At 37.6% G+C, this 23,686-nt stretch overlaps 1 protein-coding gene across 1 annotated transcript in view; it reads left to right on the forward strand.

The window, feature by feature from the left end:
* Nucleotides 1-3,019: 3,019 nt before the first annotated feature.
* Nucleotides 3,020-23,686, forward strand: part of WDY (WD40 Y) — a gene marked incomplete at its 5' end in the record, with an annotated part of 214,356 nt that continues 193,689 nt past the window's right edge. Inside the window, 1 exon segment of the mRNA NM_001316659.1 lies at nt 3,020-3,629. Within this exon segment, the coding sequence (NP_001303588.1) occupies nt 3,020-3,629 (610 nt within the window).

The following is a 23,686-nucleotide window of genomic DNA, read 5'->3' on the forward strand; positions in this document are numbered from 1 at the left end:
GCTAGAAAAACAAAATATCATTCCAACGATAAAATTTGGAAGAATGTCACTGATGGTGTGGGGCTGTATCACCAGCCGTGGAGTGGGAAAACTAGCCTTAATTGAGAGCACAATAAATGCCGTGCAATATCTAGAAATGTTAAAAAACAAATTTGAAGGCCAGTGCAGAAAAATTCGGTCTAGTTAGCAACAACAAGCCAAATCTTAAGTTTTACCAGGACATGATCAGAAACATAAAGAGTGCAATGTACGCACCTGGCGCCTTAATAACTGTCGTAAAGTGATCGATACGCCCCCTCAGAGTCCTGATCTGAACCCCATTGAAAATTTGTGGACCTACTTAAAGAAGAAGGTGGCAAAAAGGGACCTAAAACACAACAGCTTATGACTGTAATAGTCGAAGAGTGTGAAAAGATCCCGTTTGAATATGACCTGCAAAAACTTGTCCAATCCATGAAAAAAAGTCTTCAACTTGTAGCTAAAGCCAATGGGGAACATACTACATACCAAAACTAAAATTTTAATAAAATAATTAAAAAATTTAGGATTAAACTTCGATTTAGTGTTTTGTGTAAAGAGTTTCTTGACAGTCTCAAAAGTGTGTAAACTTGGAATTTGTTGTTTATTTTCTTGTATATTTAATATTTTTAATTTGTTTTTTGATTTATAAGTAAAATAAATATTGTTTAATTATATTTTATAAAAAAATTGCGTTTAATTAAGCAAAAAACCCTTTATTTTTAGCTTTAAAGTCAAAAATTCAACTTATTTCACAGTGTGTAAACAGTTTCTTGACAAACTGTACAGAAATGCTTGTGAAGGCGTTAAGCCTGAAAATGCAAGAGTCATCATTCTTTGGAAAGAATTTGGGGCTATTTTTAAACTAAATGGTAATCGCGTGTAGCGGTATGCTCCTGTTGAAGTTGAGAATGATGTTATATTTCTTGACCTTTAGTCTAATTCTATTTGATGAAATCCTGACATCAGGTCTAGGCACGAGAAATATTTTGCTCGACCTAATTGATCAAGAATGTCTTCTATTATAGGAAGTGGGAATTTATCTGCTAGCAGTTTCTTGTTGATTTGACGATAATCGACTACTAATCGCCATCTCTTTTCGTCGTTTTAATTTCTTTAAGCTCGTTTTTTATTTCTTTCCAGTCCATTTAAAGAGTAATATGGATTTATCTGTGCAATCGAACTGTATAAATTGTGACCTCTCCTAAAAATATGTCATCTTCTATTACCTGCCTTTTCTATTGTAGAGCATTGGAATAACGGACCTGCATAAAAGTCGAAGGTTTCTCCCTTCAAACTCATATACGCTTATATACGTATGAAATTTACTTAAGATCTGTATCGATCTTAGAATGAACAAAGGTTCCCTCATTAGAGTTTCTTCAATAAAAAAATTTTTTTTTCATTCTAATTTTCTGATATTTAAAACAAAAATTTTGGATGATCTTAATTCAAAATATATTTGGTGTGTGTTTTTTTTCGGTTTAAAAATCTTTTATTTCTTTATATGTTCATATATATCATTAAGTATTTCTTTATTCATTCATCTTTTTATTAAATCTTAAATATTTAAATCTTATCCAAATTATTCGCTCTGCTTATATAACGCTTCTTTATTATTCTTTAACCACAAGGACTGAATGTCTTCTGTATGGTCGACTATTTTTACGTTATTGACCACATTGGCTGTATTATATTTTGTCTGGCTATCGTCAGATCCAAAACAACCCATTTTTGTGTATATTTAATTACAATATAATTTTTTTCTTTTTTTCGGTTTTGGTTTATTTTACGTTAAAAATATTTTGTTTTGATTTTTTTTTAAAATTGTTACATTTTCCTGCCTAATTGGTGTATGGCTTTACGGGCCATACTTCTCATCGTTCAGAAAAAGTTCCGCTCAATGTTACAATATTTTGTGTAATTATGCCACGCAGGGCAACCAAAAAAATATTTTATTTTGCAGCTCCTCCTTGCTTTAGGAATATTTTTGGCTGCAGATCCTCCTTGCGTCAGCTGGACATCGCCGGACCGGCACGCTAACGCTCCCTCGAAGGTTCAGGTGGCGGTTTGCCTCCCGCACTTGTTTTTCGGCTGCTGCAGTCCTGGGCCTATGGGCTCAGGCGGTACCGGTGCTGGTCATCCCACTGGTTCTTTGGCAAAAAGGGCTCCAAATTTCCTCGCAGTCCGCCGGAAACGTCTTCTTCTTGGTTGGAAGCTGTTTCTTAGGAGGCGCTTTAGATTTGTTAATTTCTTTGTTTGCTAATATTTTTATATTAGAGTAAGTTTTGGTGTGGGGCTTGTCTTTTTTCTGCTTTATTAAATTTGACAGATGGTCAAAATCTTCCTGCAATTTTTGTGCAGTTGACCAGGCGGGTGGTGGCGTTTTTGTGAGTAGTAGCCACTTAATATGGGCTATTATTTTATTTATTTTTTTTTCTCCTCCGCCCTTACCCATATCACACTTAAACTTTACTAACTCAGTTAATTTTTTGTCATCCTTTTTTAGTGTCCTGTCACGGTCGCCATGTCACGGTTCCAAACGTAGTTAGTTATTTTCAACTTTATTTTATTTTTCTTCACAACGTGTACTTCTTGATATATTCTTATTTTATAACTGAACTTAGCGTGGTCTGCAGGTCGATGTATGTATGAAGTTCATACTCGATAACCAAGGGGAGTCAAGTGCGACCCCTAAAGGCGTACATTGCTGAATTTGCATATTTAGGATTTGGATGGACTGAAAGATCTAGGGTGGTCTTAAGTTTGCTTATTGGTTGTCTTATTATTATGATTCATATTATAATTATTATTAATATTATTATTATAATTATTATTATTATTATGTTCGCATATACTACACTATAAAAGGTTTTTTAAAATAAAGTGCTGTATCGTTCTTATTTTGTAATTTAAAGAGTAGGCCTGAAAAGTAAAGTCATACATAATTGTACAATACAAAATCCTTATGAGGCTAAGTTAACTAATAAAACTTTCTGAAATGTCTGTAATATTTAATGCGAGTGTAAATACTAAGAGCGCAGTTGAGTATCAGACAATATCATCCACGCAAAGTCATTCAGCGGAGGAGCAGTCAGAGCGCTTACACAAGTGGATTTCAAAGGATCAACTTGAGAAACTTTACTCGTCGTTTCTTAACACTCCCGAGCGGCATGTTGGCATCGATGAATTGCGTATCATACTTGAAGAACTAGATATAACGTTCAATGATTCAATGTATACACGGCTCTTTTTAAAGATTAATCAGAATCGTGATTTTAAGGTGGATTGGAACGAGTTTGTGTCATATTTAATATTTGGCTTCCAAGAAGAGGATCCTAGCAGCCAAAAGGAGTCTTTAATTTTACCAATCTCCGGACCCCCAATGGTTAGGAAATCTGAACACCGTTCAGCTATATGTTGTTTGGCTCTTCTAAAAGCCAAATCGGATCAAGTACCAATTGATGAAGTAACGGAGACTATTAACTTTTCCTTTGGCGGTGAGGATTCTCCAGAAGCTTCTGGCATGTGGGTCACGGCCAGCCACGAGGGAATGATGCGCTTCTGGACATCTCATATGGAACCAATTCGAACGGCATCGTCGGAAAGCAGTAAGTTTATATAAAATAAGTTACGTTTTAAAAAAGCATATCCATTTCATTTTGTAAATATATTTCATATTTAATATATCCTCGCTGAATCGACATAGCCATCTACCAAAAACTGTCCTTCCCTGTGTGTACCCATCTGTCGAAAATTCGGTAATTATTAAAAATAGGGATCGATATTCCAAAAGAAATTTTAAGTATTACGGTTACGCTGTATATGTAGAGTGCGCATACTTCATTTAAATTTTAGCGCACGATATGGGAAATAGTAAAGAATCGAAAAAATAAATAAAAATAAGAAAAATCTAATTATGAGCAGACCAGGTCAGAACTTGAGATATTATAGTCTATTACAGTCAGAACATAATATTCTGTGGCGGTCATGTCACCCAGAGTTGGATCTACAATGATATAGAATGAATATGAATGAAAGAATATAGTAATGTCTAGTAAATCTGTATGAAATAGATAAATTAATCCGAATGAATCCTGTGAATTCGGGATCTACGGAAGCTATAAATATTAAATATGAAACTATAAATTAGGATTTTTAGCTGAGTGGATCTGGCAAAACCCGTCTGCCTTTTTGTGTGAGCGATGTGAATCTGGGTAGTTTTTAAAAATACTTTTTTTTTTAAATACTTTTATTTACCATTTCCTAACAAATCATCTGGGCGCTTGTTGCGGAAGGCGATAATCCTGTACCTTTTTATCCACTCTCTTTTCTGTAAGAAGTCACCCTGAAACCCTTATTCCCGTTACTCGTAGAGTAACGATCAATGTCCGGCTGTCCGTCTGACTGTCCGTCGGTCTGTGTGATCGTGCCTATCACAGGAACTATAAAAGGTAGAAGGTTGAGACTTTCATGCCCACCTAAACGCCCTGTAACCGCAAAAAACTGCCACGGCCACGATTTTGAAAATTGTTATATATATTATATATAGTGACATATCCATAAGTCCATAAGATTTAAGCACACGCCTACACAATAATACACATACAACATGTACAACCAAACCATACCCTACATTTACCAATTGTAATCAACACATCTTACACTACCCTGTATGAAGACGAAGTCTACATCGCCGTGCAGAACGACGTCTTATTTTAACGCTGCGCGAAACATTCGTAATTTTCGGAGTTGAGTCGACCGGTGCGTGCGGCAAATTGGCAGAACCACACGGTGGAGACGTGCCATACCTTGGCGCTTCCATCACGCGAGTTGAATGTACGCCTTTTGCAGGTAAATAGCGAAATACAAATTAGCGTGTTCCCGCAGCGGATAGAACAGCTGATAGCGCTGCCAAATTGGCGCAGTGGGTGATCTGGAAAGGCAGGCATTTCTAGATCAACGGTGCGATCAGTGTTGTGCGGCGACAGTTGGGCGCGCAATTCAAAATTAAAGTTAAAAACTAAACCGTTCAAATTTAATTTTGATACTTGTTCTTGGGGAGCGCACCATTCGCTAAAAAAGGGAAAAGGCACAAAGGTCGCGGGTAGAACCCCTTTCTAAAGCTCGTATTTAATGGACAGTTCAGTGGGGGCAGTCCCCCTGATCGCAACGACCCGTTCAGGAGGAGCTCCAGACTCTCAAGATCCCCCACTAGAGGAGTCGGTAACCCGACCCAGGGTGACGGAATCTCGGTTCCAGCGATGGCGAGGGGTGAGCAAGCCGGCCCCCAGCCGCCGTTGACTAGCGACTGCAGTGCTGCTGTAGAGGTGGAAAACTTGGCTCCTACAGCAGCTACCACCGCGACCAGTCAGAAAACGATGGACCACCGCATCGGTCTTCGGACCTGACCACGGCTTTCCAGAATGACGACCTGAAGGGAATACTCACCAGGATGAATGGCAAGATAAACATCCTGCTATCGGCATTCTAGACTCAACGGCACGTCTCAGCCCTTAACAACAGGGCTTAAGAGCTGTATGAAGGTGCAACTAGCGAGCATCGCATGACGAGCAGTGCTACCGAGACGGAGTCAAGAAAGCCAACTAAAAAGGTTCCTCACGACTCAGGGGTAAAACCCTAAAGTCCAGGCGCCCAAGCCGAGCAACCACACTATGGGTGGCATCGATAAGGCCATGCTGGCCTATCAGATCAATTCCCTGGAAATCCCAAATGGGGATGCAGAGAGTATGGCGGCTGGCCTCATTAACATGCTGGGCAAACTTTGCGACGCATTCATGCCAAGAAAAAAGAAGGCACAGCGCATGGCACCCGTGTACTGGTGGAGTGCCATAGGGTTCAAGCATTGCGGCTGCCAAATCGGTCGTATAAGGAGCTGCAGGATAGCGTATACTGCGATATCTGGGGCCTCGCCTACAAGCTTGTTACCAACAAGCTAAGAAAGAGAGCGGCAACCCCATCTAAGCCTGTGGTACCTGGCTAAGATTGTAGGGAATTTACAAAGCAGACCACAATATGGCAGCCTACAGAGGTAGTCGAGGCAGCCAAGCGCATCAAACCAAACAAAGCCCCTGGAGCTGTTATTAAAGCAGAGAAGCTGGGGAAACCTGGCATCTTCAGGGCCACCTTCCAGCAATGTCTTTTGGAGGGAATCTTCCCAACAAGGTGGAAAAGTCAGAAGCTAGTGCTGTTGCCGAAAGGCAACGGTCCAGCACACGCTGGATTTGGATATCTTTTCGAACGTATCCTGTATACTCGAATAGAGGCTAACACCAAGAGCACCAACGGCCTAGGAAACCAGCAATATGGCTTCCGGAAAGGAAAGAGTACCCTGGATGCTCTCTCGGCCGTGTGTGACATCGCCAAGACCGTCCTTGCTGGTCATAGATGGCTTGGGGGCAGGAGGGAATACTGCGCAATAGGGACCCTGGACGTAAGGAACGCCTTCAACACCGCCAGATGGCCCGAATTCCTCTGAGTCATGAACCGTATGGGGATCCCGGAGTATGTGAGGATAGTATTTGGCAGCTAAACAACGGAAGCCGGCCCAAAAAAATACCGTGTTTCGGCAGGTGTTCCCCAAGGATCGGTACTTGGATCAATCCTATGGAACATCATGTAGGATGGGATCTTGGGCATCATGGGAGTAGAGCTGCACTGTTTTGCTGACGATGTGGCAATTACAGCAGTCTTCAAAACAACCGCAGGGTTGCAAGATAAATGTAACACTACGTTTGGTGCTGCCATCCACTGGGTCGAGAAAGCCGGGCTAGCAATAGCGGCCCACAAGACCGAGGCAGTCCTGCTAAGCAGCAGGAAGAAGGTGGAGAATATGCTAGTCTCCGTCAATGGCACACAGGTGACCTCCCAAGAGTCCCTAAAGTATCTGGGTGTAATGATAGACCACAGACTATCGTTTAATGAGAAGGCAGCAGTCACAGCCTCTTCACTACCTAGACTCATGCCCATATCTATCTATATGGCCCTAGATATCCGGCCAGGAAACTGCTGATGGCGGTAGCAAAGTCTTCGCTGCTATACGCTGCACCACTCTGGAACATTGCCACTAGCATACCTGAAAGGAGCGCGATACGCCCTCAGGCCCATTAGAGGTTTCAAGACCATTTCCAAAGACGCGGCGCTAGCACTGTCAGGCCTTCCGCCGATTGATCTAGAGATCAAGGCTCACAGCCTAATGCTGGGTGGCGCCTCCAGGCTAGAGGCACACGAGTGGATGCTGGGTGGGTGGCAGAACAGATAGCAAACGGAGCGGCAGAGTGTCACGGACCATGGCCTATCTACTCGGGTTCTGCCACGTAGAGTCAGCCCAATGCTCGTTCGGCGCCGATCGTGAAGAAACTGCTTAACATGTGCTAATGCACTGCTTCAGGTTTACGGAGGAGAGGGAGCAGCTAAAAACGCTGGCAGGTACCCCGTTCAGCTCTAGTGGCCTGTTCGCGGCTAGGTTGGCGAACAGCGAGGCAAGGGAGAAGGGTCATAGTCTTATCATTAATATGATGAAGCGAGTCCGATCAGACGAGATGGTGGCTAAGCTCAAACAGTCGTCCCGTGTGGTGGCGGGCGAAGAATACAACCTCAGCATTCCCGGCTTGTCGTAAAAGTCGACGAAAGGGTGGAAGGAGGAGCCCTAATGGACTGCAATGAAGGAAGTGACTGGCAGTCCCGGAGAGCTAGAAAGGACTGAAGGGCACGCGGAGGTTTTTGTTTTAGGCATAATCCCATTAGAGTTTATGAATCGTGCATGCCACCTACAGTCGGTAGGTGGTATCATTAAAAGATTTTAATTGTCCTACCGTAAGTCGAATAATAAAAAAAGAAAAGAAAAAACACTACTCTCTATGTACCCAACAGATACCAGATAAGAATAAGACTGTCATATGATCCTCAAGACAAGGTTGAATGGAATAAACCCAAACTCCAGATAAGTCACCCACTGGTAGACTAAACATCCGTTGCCTAATTTAAACATTCCTTGCTTAAGCCATCGCAACATCGTCATGTTCCACCTTGTACCCAAGAGCGAATGCCCTTGAATCCAAGAGCAATGCAAAGGCAATTAAAATCAGCAACTCAAGATTGAGCTAGACAAATGTGAATTCATGAAAAAAAAAATCTGAATTCCTAGGACAACTTGTCACAACAAATGGCATTAAACCAAACCAAAGCAAAACTTATGCAATCACAAATTTTCCGTTACCTAAGATACAGATAAAATCATTTTTGAGATTATATGAGTTCTGTCGCAAGTTCATACCTAACTTTGCCCAGAAGGATTACATCGAATCATTTGAAAGACTAAAGGTTTTGATAACTCCAGATCCGATATTAATCTACCCTGATTTTTCAAAGCCCTTTTCTCTAACAACTGACGCTAGTAATGTAGCTATTGGTGAAGTGCTATCACAGAACCAAAAAGAATTGTTAGCTATAGTTTGGGCGACAAAATATTTCAGGTCATACCTATTCGGCAGGCCATTTGAATTATTGAGTGATCATAAGCCATGGTCTTATGGCTTATCAATAATATCAAACAGCCGAACAAGAAATTAAAAAGGTGGAAAATCAAACTTAATGAATTCGATTATAAAATCAAATATCTTCCAGGCAAAAAAACCAAGTCGCGGATGCTCTTTCCCGAACAAAGATAGAAGAAGTTATGGTTGGCGAAGTGCTAATGAAGATAATTTAAATTATATATCCATAACGGAGAGACCAACCAATTTCGTCTTTAGACAAATAGAGATAGAAAAAGGATACAGTGACACAAGTGTAAGACACTAAAGATTAAAATAATCTATAAAGAATATACACTGGAACTCGCCAAAAATCTCATTAAGGAATATGTGTGCACCAAGCCAAATGCAATTTACCTTCTTAATGATGAAGATTTTCTGATCTTCCAAAGAGCATTTACCGAAATCATAAGCCCTAACAATTTCACAAAACTATTGAGATGTATACTTATACTTTCGAACTTAGACATTTGAATATTACCTATTAAAATCGGGGTCATATTCATATACTGTTTTTGAGCTTCACTCGTGGTTGGCTATTGCTTTATCTTTTTGGATTCTAATCTAGATAAAGTCAATATTACGTTTGTTTTTTAATTTATTTATTTATTTTCCCTCGCTGCTGTCTATTTCTGACACTGTTTACAGAATATCTTAGGCTAAGCCGCGTATATATATCTTATATATCTTATATATATCTTATATATCTAGGCTAGCGAGCTATGTACTTATGTGTTGTGCATTTGGTCGGCGTGGGAATGCTGACCACGCACTTATACTTTGTAGCCTTAAAGTGTGCGATCATGTTACATCCGCTTTGGGCCTTATTGCTTGCATAAACATAAACATAAACATAAACATAGCAACAAAGTGCTGCTATATGTTGGTATGCTATTATACTTAAATGTTCTTTAACATTACATAGGCACATACTACATCTCCCCTCCTTTTGAAAAATAACGTAACCTAGTGAAGTTATTTTAATTATTGAATTCAAATTAATGTAACAAGAAATAAAAATATACATAGTGTATGGAAAATTTTTGTATGAAATTATGAATGAAATTTCTTTAATCTATCTTTAAGAACTATTTGTTTCTTGCTTTTATTAGTAAGTAGCGTAATTATTGTTATTATCTCCTATACTTTCTATCTTATAGGGCCTAGGGCCCTGTGTATTTAAAGTCTTATTTATGACCTACCTCATTTCTTAATTAAACTTTATCTCCTACTTCTAACTCTATGTCATTTACTTTTAAGTTCGTAATTTTCCTTATTTTTCTCTTTATGTGCTTCAAGCAGTTTTCTTGCTCAAGCATATGCTACTTCTAACCTATATTTACTCTCCTTAGCGTAATCATCTATATTATATATTGGTTCTATGCTATGTTGCTCATTAAAATGTTTTGGTAAATTACTTGTTCTACCGAAAACTAATTCATATGTACAGTAATTATGTACCATAGATGGGGTCATGTTGAAGCAGTATACGAAATATTGAAGCCATACGTCCCAATCGGTTTTGTCCGCCGATATGTAGGATCGTATATACTCTTTTAAAGTTCTATGACTTCTTTCTACCACTCCAACTGTCTGGTGGTGATGAGCTGTTGATGTTATATTTTTGATTTTCAAGCATTTATATAGGTCAGTAATTATTAAATTCTTATACTCTGTTCTCATGTCCGTTATGAACGTCATCATTGAACCGTACTTTAGAATAAAAGATTTAAATATAACTTTTGCGACTGTCTTTGCGCTTTTATTTGCTATTGGTATGCCAACTAAATACTTGGTTAAATCACATATGAGAGTGACTGCGTACTCGTTACCATTTTCTGACTTAGATAGTGGACCAAATGTGTCCACGACAAAAAAGCATGTTCTGGTGTGTCAGTTATAGTCATTGGAGTCTTTGTATGCTTTGTTGGTTTTGCTTTTTGGCATTTTTGACATTTTCTTACGTACTCTTTTATGTATTCACTCATATTTTTCCAGTAATAATGTCTTATGACCTTGGCCACCGGTTTTATAATGCCTGTATGACCTCCTTGTATTGGAACATCATGTAGTGTATAGCTTCCTTTTCTTTTTCATTATTTATTTGGGTCACCGGGATAAGTAGCGCTACTTTTAAATTCTTTAATATTTTATTGCCCATTTTTTTAAATTCATCTATTGAAACGTGTTCAAAGATTTTCTTCCAAAGATTTGAGTTGGCTGATGTCACATATACCGGCTTGCAATTCAAGACTTTGAAAAAATTCAAGAACTCCATTGGTATAAAAATCACCAACATCATATCTTGCAATGATTTTCTTTCCATGTTTAAATAAACATATCGTGTCATTCAATTGCAATGTCACTACTTTTCGTACCTCGTCATTTGTTATGACTACGTATACGTTGGGCTCTGAAGCTTTTTCTTTGGTTTGCTCACGCAAATCCAATTGTTCTTTTCCGGCGCAGGATTTTTGTCTACTTTAAAGTCTTGTAGTGACTTTTAATATGTTTCCAGTAATTTCCTTTAGCTCTTTGATGGTTATTCTTGATCAGCTACATGATTATCTGTGCCCTTTAGATACTCTACCGTAAAGTTATATTCCTCTAATTCAAGCCATATTCTTATTAATTTAGAACTGGGGTTGACCATCGAGAATAAATATGTCAATGGTCTATGATCTGTTTTCACAGTGAAGTGTTTTCCGTAAATGTATGGTCTAAAATGTACTATTGCCCAATGAATTGCTGCTAACTCTTGTTCTGTTGTACTCTTATTGCTTTCACCTTTCGTAAAAGCTATTGATGCATAAGCAACTGGGAGTTGGTGGCCATTATGGTTTTGAGTTAAAACTGCGCCACACGCTTGCTTGCTCGCATCTGTTATTATGCAAAATTCTTATGAAAGATGTTGAAGTCTCGAGACTTCATCCATCTCGATTTGATGAAAACCTGACATTAAGTCAAGGCAGGAAATATATATATATATATATAAATATATATTCTCGGTAGTGGAAATTTGTCAGCTAATAATTTGGCGATAGTCTATTACTAATCTCCATTTCTTTTTATTTGAATCTGGGCTTGACTTTTTGGGTACTAATAGTAAAGGGCTATTGTACTGTGAGACTGATGGTTCGACTATTTTATCTTTTATTAATTTCTGTACCTAAGCTTGTATTTCTTCTACTTGACTATGAGGACTTTTATAATTTTTTGTGTATACGGGGTCATCATCTTTTAATCTCAACTGTTGTTTATACAAATTATTAACCGTTATTGGTTCTGATTCTAATGCAAATACATCTATATATTTGCTGCATATAGTTACTAATTGTGATTTAAACAAATCGGGGAAATTTTTCTTTAATTGAGATAAAACAGTTTTATTTCTGTTTTCACTATTTGCCTGAACTACATTGTAGTTCGAAAGTGGCTCATATTTTAAAGTGTCCATATTTACTAATTGGTCAGAATCTGTTGTGATCAAAATTCGGATAACTGTACTACTTAATGTTGCAATTGTATTTGCAACATAAATACCAGTTTAAAATGTTATCATTTTTTGATGATACTATTAATCTTCGGACAACTTGGGATCTTGCTGGTAATAAAGTTGTGTTAATACCAGAGCTGTATGTTATTGGAATATAAATTGGAAATTTCAGATTGTTTGGTCTAATTATAAACCAATCTTCTGCTGGATTTAAATCAATTTGGCAATTATATTCTTTTATGAAATCTATTCCTATTATTCCATCACACGGTATGGGAAAATTTTTATCTACTAAATGAAAGTCGTGTGGGAATTTGTCAGAGTTCTCTTTGAGAATAGAGATATCTGCACCTGTATCAAGAAGAAAATCAAGTTTTACACCTGTTTCGGCATGAATAAATGTTGAAAATATATTGAGATTATAATTGATGGTGTATACTCTACGATCTTCTTCTACTGAGTACCTAAAGGCAGTTGCGAGTTTCCCTGATCTTGGATTACTCGTACATTAGCATTATTTCCGTTATTGTTATTCTGGTTGTTGTTACGGCCCCTGTTTCCATTATTGTGGCCTCTATTATAGCCATTATAGCGGTTATTATTTCCATTATAGCGGTTTTGATAACCGCTATTCTGGTAACCGTTATTTTGGTAACTGTTATAATAGTTGCCTCTATTAGCATTGTTATTGAAGCCTCTACCTCGGTTACCACCTCTATTGGCATTGCCGTATCCTCTGTTAGATCTGTTACCTCTAAAGTATATCACTTTATTGATGTCACCGGTAACTCTTGCACTCGTTCTTATGTATGCGCTGATCGCTGCATCCATAGTGGTGCAAGTCCCTGCTTCCAGTACTGTTTTGATACTTTCGTGCTCAGCACGATTTATCATGGTGTCAATTGCCTCTTTAGTACTTAGAACAGTGGCATGTTCTAGAGGTATACCCTCATCGATAAAGGAAACTTCTAATAGCTTTCTCAGTCTATCGACTTCAGCGGTAAATTGCATTTCAGTTTTACCTCTTTGCTGAACTGTTGATAGCTTTGCTTTGACATTACCGGATGTCTCACCGACAACTACTTTCTGCAATTTGTTTATAATTGCTGGAATTTCATTGTCAACTGAGTTCAAAATTGTGCCAACTATTTTTGACTTAATGACCTCAACTGCAAAATCTTCAAATGGTCCCTTAGCTAAATCTACCAATTTGATTGCCTTAATGAATCGTTGTAAATGGATCTTTTGCCCATCAAATTCTGGCACTGTGCAAGCGACTTCCCTAATGTAAGACCTAACGGTTGCGGCTTGTTCTGCCATGATTAATTTATTTTCTGAATCAGCTGCGTTATTTGTTTTATTTTCTTCCTTCAGCACTAGTTTTGCTGGTATAGTTAGATCGTGAAGTTCTTTATCTTTAATGTCTTCCTTGACTACAGTTGTATTTTCCTCGTCTGAGTCAGTGCTTTCTTCATTAAAATTTATTGTTAATGGAGTGTTTACTATTGTCGAAATTTCTATCTGGAGGCTGAATTTATTTTTTATTAATATTAATTTTTCTCTTAATGCCACCAGTAGTTCCGAAACTTTAGCACACTGTTTACTGTCCAAATTCCTTCTATTCTGTTGTATCAGTTCTCTGACTTCACTGTAACTATTTACCAATATTTGGGCATTTTTATTTATCGTTAAAGGTTGTATTGGTCCATTTTGCGTTAAGCATTTATAAGATTTTTTGAAATTTTCTTTTGATTCTTTTATCTGATCAATAAGCTTTTCCCAGTCCATGCTGTGGTATACTTATACTTTCGAATTTAGACATTTGAATTTTACATATTTTATGAACATTTATGAATATACATTCATATACATCATATAATTAGAGCAATTACAATTAATATTATTGTTATCTAGAACAAGTCTGCACTTTGGACTTCCACTTTATTTATAACATTTGCTGTGGAGTCAACAGTTTTATTGTCTATCAGACCCATTTTGGGTATACTAATTTTATATTTTGGTAAAAAATCTTCTGTATTTTTATATTTGTTTTTAGTTTTGCTTATTGCATTTGTCTCTATGGACATTTATATTGGGAATTATTTCCGTCTTAAATTTTGTCAATGTTAGTCAAACAAAAAAAAACATTTTTACATTATTGCCTGCGTGATTCTAGCTATGGCTTCACGGGCCATATTGGGTTAACAGGGCATACTAGTATATGCTCCATTTTACAATGTGTCTTACAATTTTTCTAGATATATATTTATATTTTTTTTTTTGTTAATTAGTTTATATTTTACTGCTGCTGATGTTCATCTCCTAGTGTCAACTGGGCGTCGCCGTGGGTGGCACACTGACACTCCCTCGCTGCTGTCTATTTCTGGGCTACTGATGATGTTGATGGCTGCTCACAAGTCCCCAGGCAGTGAGGACTCCAGACTCCTTCGCAGTCCGGGGGGCAGGTTTTTCTGGGCTTCGTTAGCGCTGGTGCTGGTGCTGGACATGCCTTGGGTTTTGGAACTTCATTAATTGTTGTTATATTTTTACTATTTTCTGAGTGAGTTTTCTCGCGTTTCGCTGATATTGCAGCAAATGGTCTAGCTCTCCATGTAGCTTTGGAGCTTTCGACCAAACCGGTGGCGTTTGCTGACCATATATTAGCCACCTTACGTGGGCTATAAGTTTGTTCAGTTTTGTTTTTAAACCGCCACGGTGTTTTCCCATCACTCAATACAACTCTACTCACTCAGATTTTTCTGTTTTTCGCAATTGTAATTTTAATGTGATGATTCCTTGGTCCTCTTCCTCAGCCTTCCAGTCCAGTTTTCCTCCAATATGTGTATTTTATTTCATTAGTTTGTCCATCGTTGGACGACTGTCACGGTCGTCAGGTAAAGTGTCGTTCATCGATAACACAAGTCTGTTTGTTTTTGTTTCAGCAGTCAGGCTGACTTAGGTTTTTATTTAATTTGTCTTTGATATTTTGTTTGGCAGAAATGGTTCTGTCTATACAGTGTCTGAGTTGTGAGTTAAGAATATATTTCGTCTTAGGCTAAGCCGCGTAGCTGCGCTGCCGGATACGCCAGCGGCGGAGCGGCTTTCTTATATATGTAGTAAGTTTATTTTATAGTGATACTTTATTGTTTAATGACAATTGTTTATAGTACACCTTATATTGTTTAATGACAATAGTTCTTACTTATTATTATTTTATTGTTTGATGACAATTGTTTAGCACTAGTTGTATAAGTATATTGTGCGATTTAAAAACTTGCGACTGCTCTCGTTCACCATTCTACTCGAAGTCCCTCCTTTTTGGTTTTTTCGTTAATAAGCGTTGCCACTGCGCGTTACTCTCTTGCTCTGTCTTTCATCGTTCATCTTAGTTCCCTGATCTGGTTCATTTTCCACCCTGATACATCATTCGACCCGAATGAATTTCCACACGGCTTCATATATTCTGCGACTGTCGATGTCCTAAAAGGTCCATCGCCGTCTCCAAGTTTTTCTACGTCATACCATCCGTGCTTGTTTATCTTAACAACTTTATAAAGTCCTAGAAATTTTCCTTTCAACTTTAACCCAGTTCCGTACTTAGTACGCTTAATATGCATTCTCTCCACCTGACCATTTCCACGTGGTACACCTGTCGTAATCACTAGATGTTGAATTTTCTGCTCCTCAAAATACAACTTAAATGCCTGTGCAGTAAACGCAGTTCCCCTATCAAAAATAATCCGTAAAGGATTTCCAAAATTAGTAGCCTGACGCTCTAGACAACTTGCAACTTCCTCTGCTGTGGTGGGATACAACCATACAAATTTTAAAAAAACCGTCAACTATAACTAAAATGTGGTGGTAGCGCTTGCTCGTCATCTCCATTGGCCCAACATGGTCAATGTGATACGTCATCAATGGTCTATCTCCCTTTTCAATCGGGGTCAAGAAACCTTCTTTCTTCCCAGCTTTCGAATTAAATATAATACACTCCACACAACTGTCCACAACACGAACAACCTTTTCTTTAAGTTTTGGTATGAAGTAAGATTTCTCAACTAAATCTTGCGTTTTCTTCGCAGCAAAATGTCCTTGCTTATGAGCAATCGTAATTAAAAATCTTCATACCCTTTATTTTCTACAAGGCTTCTCACTACTTTCGTCCATTCATCGAGTAATTGTGCTTGTTTCAAGCGATGTACAACAGTATCGCTCAGCATAAAACACGATACTCTACTCAACGCATCAACATGTCTCATTCTCGTCCCTGAGCGATGTTCTATTTGATAATCAAAGTCTTGAAGGTATAATGCCCACCTAGCTACCCTCAAAGGAACGTCCTTCTTCTTCATCGTCATAGTGAACGCGTTGCAGTCAGTCACAATCTTAAATTTCAAACCCAACACATACACACGCCACTTCATTAATGCTCCGATAACTGCAAGAACCTCAAACTCATAAGAGTGATACTTTTCTTCGCATTGGTTAGTCTTACGACTCATGTATTGAACCGGATGAAACAAACAATCTTCTGGGTCTTTTTGTAATAATACACCACCGAAACCATTTTTTGAAGCGTCTGTATGGATTTCCGTTTCTAATTTAGGATTGTACAATTTCAATACGGGACTAGGAGTTAATGCTACTTTCAACTGTTCAAACGCTACCTTCTGCAGCACATCAAATTTAAACTTAGTATTTTGCCTTAACAGGTCCGACAAAGGCTTAGCAGTCACTGCAAAGTCTTTGACAAATCTACGAAAATACGACGTCAATCCTAAGAATCTTTGAACCCCTTTTTTTATCATTTGGCAACGGAAAATTAACGATAGCACTTGTCTTTTCTCCAGAAGGCTTAATAGTACCACACTCAACTATATACCCCAAAAAGTTACCTTTCTTTTGCAACACCTGACATTTCGACCAATTTATTTTTAATCCATTTTCACTGGCAACACTTAACACCTTCTTCAGCTTTACCAATCCTTCACACACATTTTTACTGGGCACAATCACATCGTCCATGTATACTACTACATCTCCACTGTTGACTAGTTCCCTTCAGACTGCCATTATGAATCGAGTACATACTGCAAGTGAGTTTGTAATATCAAAGGGCACATACAGAAATTCGTACTGTCCCTTTTGTGTTACAAAGGAGGTATATTTCTGGGATTCTAAATCAACGGGCACATGAATGAAACCGTTAGTTAAATCTAAAGTCGTATACACCAAAGCAATCTGATGCTTTTCGATAACAACGTCAACCTGCGGCATTGGAAAGTGATCACGAATTATCTTTTCATTTAATTTCCGATAGCAACAACACAATCGTTTTTTCCCATTCTTTTTCGAAACCAGCACCACTGGTGATGCGTATTCCGACACACTCGGCTTTATAATCTTGTCACGCAACCATTCCCGAACTTGATCATCCACAATCTTTTGTTCACACTCTGCCAAACGTCTTGGTTGTTGGAATACTGGTAAATCATCGGTTAACAGTATTTTCATCTTCACTGGTGTCGAACAATTTCGAATTGGCTTATAATCTCCAGTTAGACTTAAAGCTTTTTCTTTTTGCACACTACTCAAATGTAATAAATCAACCTCATTAAATATGTCAGCCTGCTCCACCCCCAACATGCACATACTTTTGAATTCAACAAACAACTCAGCATATGATCCATTGCCCAATGGCTTGATTCTCTGACTCTTAACCTTTTTTTGGTTTACAACTGGACTCTGTGCCACCTTTGGTTACTTTCATATCCACGCTGCCCATTTGCTGTTTAAGAAAATCACTGCTGTTTAAGAAATTAATAAAAGATAAAATAGTCGAACCATCAGTTTTACAGTACAATAGCCCTTTACTATTATTTATTTACATTCATTCCAAAGAATGATGACTATAGCATTCTCCGGAATAGAACCGTCTCAGGCATTCCTTTATATGGATGACTTAATAGTCATCGGTTTTTCCGAAAAACATATGCTTAAAAACCTCAATGAAGTTTTTGGTAAATGCAGGTAATACAACCTAAAGTAACATCCCGAAAAATGTTCATTTTTCATGCATGAAGTCACCTTCTTAGGACATAAATGCGCAGACAAAGGAATTTTGCCGGATGACAAAAAATATGATGTCATTCAGAACTACCCAGTTCCACATGATGCGGACAGCGCTACTACAGACGTTTTATCAAAAATTTCGCCGACTATTCGCGGCACTTAACAAGATTATGTAGAAAGAATGTTCCTTTCGAGTGGACAGATGAATGTCAAAATGCATTCGTACATTTAAAATCTCAGCTAATTAACTCTTGCACTCTTGCAGTACCCAGACTTCAGCAAAGAATTTTGCATAATAACAGATGCGAGCAAGCAAGCGTGTGGCGCAGTTTTAACTCAAAACCATAATGGCCACCAACTCCCAGTTGCTTATGCATCAATAGCTTTTACGAAAGGTGAAAGCAATAAGAGTACAACAGAACAAGAGTTAGCAGCAATTCATTGGGCAATAGTACATTTTAGACCATACATTTACGGAAAACACTTCACTGTGAAAACAGATCATAGACCATTGACATATTTATTCTCGATGGTCAACCCCAGTTCTAAATTAAGAATATGGCTTGAATTAGAGGAATATAAGTTTACGGTAGAGTATCTAAAGGGCACATATAATCATGTAGCGTTATCAAGAATAACCATCAAAGAGCTAAAGGAAATTACTGGAAATATATTAAAAGTCACTACAAGATTTCAAAGTAGACAAAAATCCTGCGCCGGAAAAGAACAATTGGATTTGCATGAGCAAACAAAAGAAAAAGCTTTAGAGCCCAACGTATACGTAGTCATAACAAATGACGAGGTACGAAAAGTAGTGGCATTGCAATTGAATGACACGATATGTTTATTTAAACATGGAAAGAAAATCATTGCAAGATATGATGTTAGTCATTTGGAGTTGGAGTTCTTGATCTAGATCAATTTTTTCAATGGCTTGAATTGCAAGCCGGTATATGTGACATCAGCCAACTCAAAATGGCACCGTGGAAGAAAATCTTTGAACACGTTTCAATAGATGAATTTAAAAAAATGGGCAATAAAATATTAAAGAATTTAAAAATAGCGCTACTTATCCCAAATAAATAATGAAAAAGAAAAGGAAGCTATATTGTCTACACTGATGATCCAATACAAGGAGGTCATACAGGCATTATAAAAACCGTGGCCAAGGTCATAAGACATTATTACTGGAAAAATATGAGTAAATACATAAAAGAGTACGCAAGAAAATGTCAAAAATGCCAAAAAGCAAAACCAACAAAGCATACAAAGACTCCAATGACTATAACTGACACACCAGAACATGCTTTTTTTTTGTCGTGGACACAATTGGTCCACTATCTAAGTCAGAAAATGGTAACGTATGGCTTCAATATTTCGTATACTGCTTCAACACGACCCCATCTATGGTACATAATTACTGTACATATGAATTAGTTTTCGGTAGAACAAGTAATTTACCAAAACATTTTAATGAGCAACATAGCATAGAACCAATATATAATAAAGATGATTACGCTAAGGAGAGTAAATATAGGTTAGAAGTAGCATATGCTTGAGCAAGAAAAAGTATAAGTGCAAGCTACAAAGTATAAGTGCGTGGTCAGCATTCCCACGCCGACCAAATGCACAACACATAAGTACATAGCTCGCTAGCCTAGATATATAAGATATACATAAGATATATATACGCGGCTTAGCCTAAGATATTCTGTAAACAGTGTCAGAAATAGACAGCAGCGAGGGAAAATAAATAAATAAATTAAAAAACAAACGTAATATTGACTTTATCTAGATTAGAATCCAAAAAGATATAGCAATAGCCAACCACGAGTGTAGCTCAAAAACAGTTTATGAATATGACCCCGATTTTAATAGGTAATATTCAAATGTCTAAGTTCGAAAGTATAAGTATACAACAGCATGGACTTATAGATGCCCAACGCAAAATAGACCAATACAACCTGTAACGATAAATAAAAATGCCCAAATATTGGTAAATAGTTACAGTGAAGTCAGAGAACTGATACAACAGAATAGAAGGAATTTGGACAGTAAACAGTGTGCTAAAGTTTCGGAACTACTGGTGGCATTAAGAGAAAAATTAATATTAATAAAAAATAAATTCAGCCTCCAGATAGAAATTTCGACAATAGTAAACACTCCATTAACAATAAATTTTAATGAAGAAAGCACTGACTTAGACGAGGAAAATACAACTGTAGTCGAGGAAGACATTAAAGAGAAAGATCTTCACGATCTAACTATACCAGCAAAACTAGTGCTGAAGGAAGAAAATAAAACAAATAACGCAGCTGATTCAGAAAATAAATTAATCATGGCAGAACAAGCCGCAACCGTTAGGTCTTACATTAGGGAAGTCGCTTGCACAGTGCCATAATTTGATGGGCAAAAGATCCATTTACAACGACTCATTAAGGCAATCAAATTGGTAGATTTAGCTAAGGGACCATTTGAAGATTTTGCAGTTGAGGTCATTAAGTCAAAAATAGTTGGCACAATTTTGAACTCAGTTGACAATGAAATTCCAGCAATACTAAACAAATTGCAGAAAGTAGTTGTCGGTGAGACATCCGGTAATGTCAAAGCAAAGCTATCAACAGTTCAGCAAAGAGGTAAAACTGCAATGCAATTTACCGCTGAATTTGATAGACTGAGAAAGCTATTAGAAGTTTCCTTTATCGATGAGGGTATACCTCTAGAACATGCCACTGTTCTAAGTACTATAGAGGCAATTGACACCATGATAAATCGTGCTGAGCACGAAAGTATCAAAACAGTACTGGAAGCAGGGACTTGCACCACTATGGATGCAGCGATCAGCACATACATAAGAACGAGTGCAAGAGTTACAGAGGATACGGCAATGCCAATAGAGGTGGTAACCGAGGTAGAGGCTTCAATAAAAATGCTAAAAGAGGCAACTATAATAACAGTTACCAAAATAAAGGTTATCAAAACCGCTATAATGGAAATAAGAACTGCTATAATGGCTATAATAGAGGCCGCAATAATTGAAACAGGAGCCGTAACAACAACCAGAATAACAATAACGGAAATAATGCCAATGTACGAGTAATCCAAGATCAGGGAAACTCGCAACTGCCTTTAGGTACTCAGTAGAAGAAGATCGTAGAGTATACACCATCAATTATAATCAATATATTTTCAACATTTATTCATGCCGAAACAGGTGTAAAACTTGATTTTCTTCTTGATACAGGTGCAGATATCTCTATTCTCAAAGAGAACTCTGACAAATTTTCAAATATTCAAATAACTAACAAAATAAACATTGAAGGCATAAGCCAACAAAAAATTCAGTCTCGGGTACTGACTTTTATTGAGATACAGACATGTAAATACATTATCCCACACGACTTTCATTTAGTAGATAAAAATTTTCCCATACCGTGTGATGGAATAATAGGAATAGATTTCATAAAAGAATATAATTGCCAAATTGATTTAAGTCCAGCAGAAGATTGGTTTATAATTACACCAAACAATCTGAAATTTCCAATTTATATTCCAATAACATACAGCTCTGGTATTAACACAACTTTATTACCAGCAAGATCCCAAGTTGTCCGTAGATTAAAAGTATCATCAAAAGATGATAACATTTTAATTCCTAACCAGGAAATTCAAACTGGTATTTATGTTGCAAATACAATTGCAACATCAAGTAATACAGTTATCCGAATTTTGAACACAACAGATTCTGACCAATTAGTAAATATGGACACTTTAAAATATGAGCCACTTTCGAAATACAATGTAGTTCAGGCAAATAGTGAAAACAGAAATAAAACTGTCTTATCTCAATTAAAGAAAAATTTCCCCGTATTGTTTAAATCTATTTGAAATGGTGGAGTAAAACGCGAGGCGATTTAGTTAAAGTTTAATAACTGTTTTATTGGTCATAAGCGTGACACCGTTGTGAGTCGTTTGGAAGTTAACACAAGAAGAAGGAAGTTTCCAGAAAAACAAAAATAACTTATTCAGATCAGTGTGACCAACTTTCAGTATATAGTTGTTGCCAAATTAACATACATTATTTCAATACTCCTTCTCAACAACATATTCAGAAACAATTCATTTCAGTTACACATTTTAAGTGCTTGTTTTTCTGTAGGTTTTTTGTTAAAATATCTGCTAACATGTCGTTTGTACATATATATTTTACATCAATTTCCTTTTTGGAATAAAGTTCGATATGATTACTTCTATTATGTAATACTGGATTCTTACCTAAACATAAAGCACTCTGATTATCGCAAAGAATTAAGATTGAGTGATCTATCAAAAAACCCATTTCCTTCAGAAACTTTTTTATAAATACTGCTTCTCTTGCTGCAATGGACAATGCAACATACTCTGCCTCCGTGCTGGATAATGCCACCAGACTTTGCTTCTTGGACTCCCAGGATATTGGACCAGCTGCGTTTATGAAGACATATCCACTGTAGGATTTACGATCCGATGTGTCATTTGCCCAATCTGCGTCGACGTAGCCATGAATCGGTTTACCTGTTGCGTGATAATGAAGCTTTTGGTTTGAGGTGCCCTTCAAATACCTTAGTATACGCTTGGCAGCGACTTCATGCTCCTTATGTGGGTTCACATTTCTTTGTGCCAGTTTTGCAACTGAATGCATTATATCTGGTCTGGTTGTAATTGCCAAATACATTAGTGATCCTATAAGTGACTGGTAGTCCTTTTCGTTAATAGGCTTGCAGTTAGGATCAGTACACTTAACTTGGAAATTAATTTGCAAATTGCTACCGATTTGCAATCTAACATGCCAAAGGTGTGTAGCATACTCTCTATATATGTCTTGTGACCTATGGATATGGCTCCAGTTTCACCTTCTCGTTCAACTTCGATGCCCAAGAAATGATTAAGCTGTCCGCTATCTACTACTTTTAACTCTTTGGCAATTGACTCTTTTATACCAATCAAATCATCTTTACATGAGCTTGCAAAAAGAAGATCGTCGACATATACTGCACTTATATTAATATTGTCCTTCTCATTGCGTGTGTACACACACGGCTCGCTGGCACAGGGAACAAAATGCAGTTTTTGGAAGACTTCATTGAGCTTGACGTTCCACTCTCTACCGCTCTGTTTTAGTCCGTAATCGGGTTGCTTCATATAGACTTCTTCGCTCAATTCGCTATTTAAGAAAGCTGTCGATACATCCATCTGATGTAGAAATAAGTTATGCTCAACAGCCAGAGATATAATAAGTCTCACCGACGAATATCTGACAACTGGTGAAAACGTTTCAAAGAAATCGATGCCATATTGTTGTGCACATCCTTTAGCCACCAACCTCGATTTAAATCGCATCACATTGCCATCCTTATCTCCTTTGATGTCAAAAACCCACTTACTACCGATGGCTTTCTTACCTTCTGGTAAGTCCTGTAGCTCCCATGTCTGATTAGCTTCGAGGGCGTCAATCTCCTTCTGAATTGTGGCTTCCCATTCTTGACTCATTTCAGACTGCGTCGCT

The sequence above is a fragment of the Drosophila melanogaster genome, chromosome Y (genome assembly GCF_000001215.4).
Source record: "Drosophila melanogaster chromosome Y".
In the NCBI taxonomy this organism is placed as follows: domain Eukaryota; kingdom Metazoa; phylum Arthropoda; class Insecta; order Diptera; family Drosophilidae; genus Drosophila; species Drosophila melanogaster.